Source organism: Pteronotus mesoamericanus, unplaced genomic scaffold (genome assembly GCF_021234165.1).
Source record: "Pteronotus mesoamericanus isolate MK-2021 breed Mesoamerican mustached bat unplaced genomic scaffold, CSHL_Meso_final contig_68, whole genome shotgun sequence".
In the NCBI taxonomy this organism is placed as follows: Eukaryota; Metazoa; Chordata; class Mammalia; order Chiroptera; family Mormoopidae; genus Pteronotus; species Pteronotus mesoamericanus.
In genome coordinates this window covers 1,506,871-1,514,446 of record NW_026555234.1, presented here as the reverse complement: position 1 = coordinate 1,514,446, position 7,576 = coordinate 1,506,871, and the positions used below count along the sequence as shown (strand labels likewise).

Here is a 7,576-nt window from a genome sequence, read left to right as displayed (position 1 = left end):
GTTTCTCCATCACGTGTTGGTCCCTCAGGCCCCCCCCCGCCCCCGCTCCGAGGGCAGGCGCTGTCTTGGAGGCGCCACAGAGATGCATGAGTGAGGCACGGGAGCAGGCGTCATCACCTTTATTAGTGCCGCCCTGAGGCAGCAGCGGGGACGGCAGCCGGCCCCCTCGGTGTCCAAGGCTGTCCTGCTCAGGGGGGACCCCAGCGAGGGAGAAGCCGTGTTCCCTCCAGGCGGGAAGGAGGAATCACACCCTTACTATCAAGCACCGTTTCCAGTATCCCCGACGGTGACTGTGGTGGACAGCGGGCTCTGGCACGTTCTTACTGGGAGTCCCCTGGGGTGGCCCTGGCCCGGGTCCGAGGAGGGACTCCCGCCCTGTGCGGGAGGCGGGGCCTCGGGGCGTCCCGGAGCCTGCGGAGAGGAGTGGCGCAGGCCGGCCCGACAGGGCGCGCTCCCGGCGCCTAGCCGCTGGCCTTGGCGATGAGCCTCTCGAGCAGGCTCATCATGCGCTCCTGCAACTGTGCGCCCTGCACCTGCAGCAGGCTCTGCTGGTCCAGCACGCGGCGCACCTCCCGGCACGTCTCCTCCACGGCGCGGCCCAGCCGCCGCTGCTCCTCCAGCATGGCCTCCAGCAGCCGCAGCTTCTTCTTCTGAAGGTGGCAGCTCTGCACCTTGCGCTTCTTCACAGGCCGCTCTTCCGACCTGGGGGGACAGCGTCAGCGCATCAGCGGCTGCCTCGCAGCCCGGGCACCAGGGCCCCCGCCCGGCCTCCCAGTGACCCCACCGCCCCGACGGGAAAGGGAGGCCCCAGGGAGCTCAGCTGCTCGCTCAGCGCCCATGGCAGTGAGGGGGCCACAGGGCCCCGTGGTCACAGGACACCCAGGTGCCCTTGGTCTGGGGGGTGGGGAACACCCCTAAACACGCTCGGCTGGGCGGGCAGGGCAGCACAGGCCCCGTGGGGGGGGGGCTCAGGCACGAGAGGCACCCCTGGGCGGGAGGGGCTGGGCGTTGCGGCTCCCCCTCGAAGCCAGAGACCACCGGCCCCAGCTGCCCTTGGGCAGATGAGGAAACTGAGGTCCCAGAGAAAAGGGCCTGGGTCCTGGGGCCGCTTCCTTTCCCAGCCACCTGGGCCTGAGGGTGGGGAGGCAGGAGGACAGGCACCTGGGGGGGCCCATCCCTCCCCAGGCCCAGAACCCCCGGGGGGCGGGGGCAAAGCCCGCCCAGGCCCTTGGCCCTCCCTGGGGCTCCCTGCGGTGGGGCTGTGGGCGCCCCCGGCCAAACCCACCCCAGCCCTCCCAGGCCCCAGGCCCTGCCCGTCCCCGTGCTGCCGAGCAGAGCGGGCACGGAGCCCGCCTCGGGGGCGGGGCCGCGGAGCTTGGGGTGCCCCGACCCAGCCCGGCAGCCACGCCCGGGGGGCTGAGCCCCTGGGAACCAAGCAGCGCCGGGCGCGGGTCTCAGGCTGCCCTGCCAGCGGGGCTTGGCCGTCCGCCGAGGCGTTTGGGTCTGGGGTCTTCGCTGAGGAAGCCCCTCCAGGGAACAGGCCCAGGAGAAGCCAAACGGCAGCCCCAGCACGGGGGGCATCAGAACTGAGGGGCCGCCCCAGAGATGCCTCCCTCACCCACCCCGACTGACAGACTTGAAAACCGGGGCTCGGGGGGGAGGCAGGGCCGTGGCTCCGGCGCGCACTTCCTGTTCCCTTGGCCCGCCGGCCAGCTCCTATCCACCCTTGAAAACCCACCCCACGCGGCCCCGTCCTGGCTCCCCTGCTCCCTGCGGGCCTGTCTGTGGGCGGCTTGAGGACAGGGTCACTGGGCAGGAAGCACGTGACGGACGGAGGGGGGACAGGCGCACCCCGCAACCAGGTCCCGAGATCACTGAAGGCTCAGCCCAACACCCTCTCTGGCGCTGAGAGGACGGGCCAGGCCGGGCAGGGAAGGGCAGGGGGACCCCAGGGTGGTGGCTGCTTGGGGGTGAGGGGACAACCAGAAGCAGAAGCCGAGGGTGGGCAGGGCGGGCGCCCCAGGGGCTGGGGGCCCTGCGCCCACGCCTGTGCCCCACCTCCGACACTCCCAGCCATGCTCGGAGAAGCCGCGGACGTGTCCCTGTCTTACAGTGGGGGGCTGAGGCCCAGAGAGGTCGGGAACTTTCCACACAGCTCAAAGTGACGCGGCCAGGAGACGGAGCCCGGCGGCGGCCAGCGCGGCCTGCCTGCCTTCCTGCCCCGGGGCCTCGCACGCCAGCCAGGCGTGGCGCGGGCACGACGGCGCCCCGGCGGGCGGGGGACGGGGGGCGCACACTACCTGAACTTAAGGGACAGTGAGCTGGAGGAGCTGTCGGAGCGTTCGTCCGGGAGGCGGCCTTCGTAGGAGCACTGGTTATACGGGAAGTACAGAGGGGTGGACTTAGCCGACGGCGACAGGGACTCCTCGGTCTGGGACGCGGAGGGCCCCGGCTGCTGGCCGTCCGGCAGTTTGCCATCACAGGACTCGGGGACCTTGGCCAGAATCTTATCAATGGCTAGGTAATAGGGCCAGTCGGGCGGGGCGGACTCGCTATCTGTCATGCATTTTAATTTCCTGAAACGAGACACAAGAGCCAAGGGTGAGACACAGACCTGCTCCCGCCCGCCTGCCCGGCCCCCGCGGAGGCCCCGCGGCTCCGGGGCCCGGGGGCCACGTGGCTCGGGCAGCAGTCACTCAGGCGGACAGGCCTCCCCAGAAAAATTGGCCCGGCTCCGGGGCCAAGGTGGCGCTGGACTTAGAAGAAGGCAGACTTGGGACCTGGGCGGCTTCGGATGGTAAAAGCCCCAATGCAAGGGAGGGTACGGTCAGTGCCATGACCCCCCTGTGACCCGGGGTCAACTCCTCCTGCTTCTCTCCTCGCCTTGCAGTGGCATCTGAACTCCCTACAGTGAACAGGGGCCGCTTCACAGGGATTATTAGCCAGATGCGGTGCAATACCGCGGAGCCGTAAAACGCGTAACGCACGCAGGAGTAGAACGCTCTGACGGACAGGTGCGAGACGCTGTAACATAACCAACACCTGTTTCTAAAGAGGCCGCCTCGGGGAGCGAGACCCACAGGAGCCAGGAGCACAGGCTTCAGTATCCGACCGGTCTGAGTCTGTGTCTCGTGCCCGGCACTTTGCTGTGTGACCTTGGGCAGGTTCACTAACCTCTCTGAGCCTCTGTTTTCACATCAGTAAAATGGGGGTGATCAAAGCGGGCTCCTTGCCCGGCTGCAGGGAGGACTTAACAAGGCGATGCCCGCTGCCGGGCAGGCAGCGAGCCGTCCAGACAGCACGCTGGCTGAAGGTGCAAGGAAGCGGCAGGGCTGGGCCAACAGGGCCCCGCTCACATGCTCACACCGTCTGGCCTGCCCCTCCCCACTAGGACCTCAGGCCGAAGGCCAACACAGCCCAGCTCTGCGTCCTGCCCCCCGCCCCCCGCAAAGAGGCCCCAGGCCGCAGCTGTCCTCTGGCGGCGAGGGGCGGGGAGATGCGGCTCCCCGCGGGCCAGGCCAGGGAAGGAGCCACACGGCGGGGGACGCTCTGCCCCATCAGGCCCAGGGCTCCCCCAGGCCCCAGCCTCAGCCTGTGGCCCCGCCAGGTTCCTGCCTCGCACTCCCACAACGCAGGACACCCTCGAGCTCGAGCGCCCTGCGGCCGGACAGTTCCGCGTGCGCTCTGCCCCGCCAGGCTGGGGCCACCGGCCACAGGAAGCGCGCTGGCCGTCCGCAAGGGCCTCCCCAGCCCACAGGCATGACGACAACGGGGCTGCGGCCCAGGTGGCGAGCAGGGGTGTCTGCAGCCCCCGCAGGCAGGGTGTCCCCGCAGCCCGTGGGCCAGAGTGCGCATGGAGGAGCTGCTGCTCCGTCTCCCCACCCCCGCCATCCGCCGCCCCGGGGCTGTGCAGACGCGGGACCCATGCCCGGCCCCCCACCGGGCTGCTCTCCGGGGGGTCCCCGCTCCAGCCACCCCCGCCCACCGTTGGAGGAAAGAGGAACGAGGGCCGAACTCCCACAAACCGCGCGCCGTGGAGCCGGCCACCCTCAGGCCCCCTCACCCTGACGCTCTCAGTACGTAAAGAGCTCCTGTGAAACACGCAGGGAAGCCCCTGCGGGGGAAGTGGGGGGGGTACGGGGGGGCGCGGGGGGGGGAACTGGTCGGCCAAGCTGCTGGCCTTTCGGGGCTGCGCGGCCTTGGACGAGTCTCTCTCCTGCCCTGGGCCTTAGTTTCTCCCTGGGTAGATGGGAGCGGTGAGGGGCCGCAGGGGCCTCATAAACCAGACCCAGCACCAGGCTGCACCCTCACCTCCTGCGGCCGCCCCGCCCCCAGGAACGGAACCGAACCCCTCCCCTGGGAGCCCGCAGGCCTTCGGGATGAATAATGAATAACCCGCCCAGAGCCTGAGCTGCAGGGAGCCAGCAGGAGGCCGGGGACGGGACACGGCCCCTCCCCACCCAGCACCGAGGGGCGTCCGCTGCAGCTCAGCCCTGGTGGCACCACCAGCCACAGCTGGAACTTGTCACCACTTCACTAAGGGACTCCATTGCCTTCTGCCCCCAGCGCTGGCGTCTGGCCCGGGGCCTGGGCCAGCGGGGGTTGGGGTCAGGAATGGGCCTCCAGACAGGGCCCGAGGCCGGACCTGCCCCCCGGGGGCCAGAGCTAGGGAGTGAAGCCGGCGCCACTGGAAACGGCCTCCCGGTGCCGGGGTCCGAGCAGCCCGCACGCCCCCAGAGCCCAGGGGGCCGGGAGCTGCAGGCCGGGCGGGGTCCTCTCCTCGCCCATTGGGGGGCAGGTTCTCCCCAGCCAGCGGAGTGCGGCTCCCGGTACCCGAGGCCACCTTGCAGGGTGCGGTCTGCACGCAGCCCGGGTGACCTCTGGGAGGACCGGGAGGCAGCCAGGGCTGGGACCAGCTGGACCTCCCACAACAGGCCCCTCGCTTCCCAGGACACTGACAGATAGGCCCTAGGGGCAGCCCCAGGCCCATCCCTGCCCAGGCCGCCCATAGGACCCCCTGCCTCGGGGCCGCTCTCCCCGCCGCCCGGCCCCGAGTTCCTGCTTGACCTTCACCCCAGCAAGGACCAGGCCCGCCTATGACCTTCAACCCTGGCCGTGACCCTCTCCACACTGTGCCCCTCTGCAGGGAGGCCTGGGCCCCATGAACCCCAAGGTACCAGGCCCGGGGGCCACACTTGGCTCCCTCCCTGGACCGTCACGCTGCCTGGTCCGGAGCCCACCCATGGCCCTGACCCAGCAGCCCCCTCAGGCTGCCGGGGTGGGGCCCCTGGGGGGTGGGTGGAGGCAGAGGTGGGGCCTGGCCTGGGTGCCCAGTGCTTCCTGCCACCAGCAGGGCCCTCCCCTCGAGTGGGACGCTCCTGGGTGCTCGAGGTTCCCGACCAGCCCTCACGAGCACCCCCAGCCCAGGTCCGCGCAGTGCAGGGTCCACGGCGGGCTCCGCGGGAGCTGGCAGCAACGGAGACGCAGTGCCGGGCAGGGCTCACGGGCCTGGGGCCGGGCCTCCTCCTGGCCTCGGGCCTCAGTTTCCCTGTCTGCTGGGCAGCATCCCGCCGCCCTGCACACAGAGCCGAGCCTGACGGGCGGTCTGCAGGCTCCTGGCTGGGGTGGGTGTGTGCAGGCCCCGGGACAGCCTCTGGTGGGGCCGGGGGGTCAATGCTACAGGGGCCCTGGGGCAGCGCTGGCAGAGGCCCGGGAGAGCTGGCACCCATCCGGGCCCCGCCTCCGCGGGGCCTCAAGGTCCCCAGCTCCCTGACGGGAGGCTGCCCACGTGGTCTGTGTGAAACCCGTCCCGCCCCAAGGGGCCTGGCCCAGCGAGGACCCCCACCCCCGCTTCCCGAGGGCGGCGCCCAGGGCCCAGGCAGGCCAGTGGGTGGCGGGCGGGCGCAGCCTACCTGTACTGGAAGGTCATGTTCGTGATCTTGATCTTGATCTCCTCGCCCAGCCGGCGCTCGCCTGTCATCTCTAGCAGCTTGCTGGCCATCTTCTCGTACACCTTGGCGTTGCGCTTGGTCTGCTTCAGCTCGTCGAAGAACTCCTCCCAGACAAGCATGAGGCCGCGCATCTCTGCGTCGGTCCAGTTGCGAGCCCGCCGGTGCTTCTCCGTCTGCGGAGACACGAGGTAGCCGGGCACCTCGGCCGCAGCCATGCCGGGCGCACCTGCGGGGCGGAGGGCGCGGGCTCAGGGAGGCCCGCGGCCCGCGCGCGTGGACGGGAGCCCCGCTCTGGGAAGGCAGCTCCGCACTCAAAATGGGGCCTACATCTGACAGGCAGGAATTTAGTTAAAAGCTTTTAAACGGGAAACGTCATTTTGATGTCACGTTTCCATAGCAACAGAGCAACTGCATAAGCTACAACAACAGAAACCTTTTAACTGAAAGCGCAGGAATCAGGGCCACTGTGACGGGCCATCAATATTGCGGCGGGCGGCCGGGCCCAACACCCGTGGCCCAGTCTCCGGCCTTGCCTGGGCCCCTGCCTGGCCGCCAGGCCTCAATGGCCGAGGCCACGTGGAGCCGGAGCCCACGCTGGGCTGGGCCGCGCCGGCCCGATAGGCGGGATTCCGGCCGCAGCCCTCCTCACGCAGGCAGACCAGGCTGGAAAGTCCAAGAGGAGGAGTGGGGGTGGGCCAAGGCAAGGGGGTGCGGGCAGACAGAGGGGGCCCGGCGGAGGGAGAGGACAGACGGGGGAGGGGCAGAGACACCGGGAGACGGAGGAGAGACAGCGGCAGACACCCTCGGGGACGCGCCAGAGCTCCTCTCCCCACGGCCACGTGCGGCGTCCCCGGCACCACGCTCACGCCTTCCAGCGGGGCCTGGAAACACGTGAACACCAGGCTGGGCAAGAGAGCGGGGCCCCAGCCCATGCCTCCCCGACTCTGCCCCCCACCCCCCGCCTTCCCTGCAGGGGGGGCTGCCCGCGGGCCTGGGCGACACAGCGTGGGCTGGGCAGCCAGGACAGTTTTCAAGGCCAGGTGGTAGCTGGGGGCGGGGGCGTGTGTGTCTCCCCTGCCCCAGGCGGCCCCACTTCAGCCCTGACTGCTCGGCCTGAGCACCCCGGCCCACCGCTGGCGCGGCGCCCCTGCCCCTCTCCGCAGCCCGAGGGCAGAGGGGTCGGAAAGGCTGAGTAAACCCGTGGGCGAACGGAGGCGCCGACCTTACCTCATCCCCCCGTCCCCCCAGGAATCACCCAGACTCCGCCTTCACACTTACCGGCCAAACCCTTGTTCGCCCTTCAAAGCCCTGCCCTGACCTCTCCACCCCAGGTCTCCCTGCTCCACTGTGGTCCTTCCCCCTCTGCCCCCTCCACCGCCCCGAGCTCCCCGGCACCCGCGACGGGACCCATGCAGCCTGACGCTCCCCGCCGTCTCCCAGGGCCCCCAGGGCTGACCCTCGGACAGGGGGCTGCTGGCACTGGGGGGGCACCTCACCCTCCTGCAGTGGGCCTCTCAGGCGTGACAGAGGCTCGTCCTGATGTCCCGAGGGCGGGGGACACGGGCTCGGACCCCCAGCAGCGCTGGGAGGGGAGGCGCCGTGAAACAGAGGGCAACGGGGGTGGA

The 7,576-nt window shown here is 70.4% G+C and overlaps 1 protein-coding gene across 1 annotated transcript; it reads right to left on the bottom strand.

The window, feature by feature from the left end:
• Positions 1-461: 461 nt before the first annotated feature.
• MSANTD1 (Myb/SANT DNA binding domain containing 1) lies at positions 462-6,178 on the bottom strand. Its single transcript, XM_054581890.1, has 3 exons — positions 5,913-6,178; positions 2,301-2,576; positions 462-702 (listed from the first exon to the last, which is right to left on the bottom strand). Exons 1-3 carry the CDS (start codon positions 6,164-6,166, stop codon positions 462-464), a joined length of 771 nt encoding a protein of 256 aa, XP_054437865.1. The 5' UTR covers positions 6,167-6,178.
• Positions 6,179-7,576: the final 1,398 nt, after the last annotated feature.

What these genes read in the sequence shown, in the direction of transcription:
- MSANTD1 (XM_054581890.1), bottom strand. Translation starts at nt 6,166, where the DNA reads ATGGCTGCGGCCGAGGTGCCCGGCTACCTCGTGTCTCCGCAGACGGAG. An exon ending in AACATGACCTTCCAGTACAG is followed by an intron (nt 2,577 to 5,912) that starts GTAGGCTGCGCC and finishes GTCTCGTTTCAG; the next exon opens with GAAATTAAAATGCATGACAG. An exon ending in TCACTGTCCCTTAAGTTCAG is followed by an intron (nt 703 to 2,300) that starts GTAGTGTGCGCC and finishes CTGTCCCCCCAG; the next exon opens with GTCGGAAGAGCGGCCTGTGA.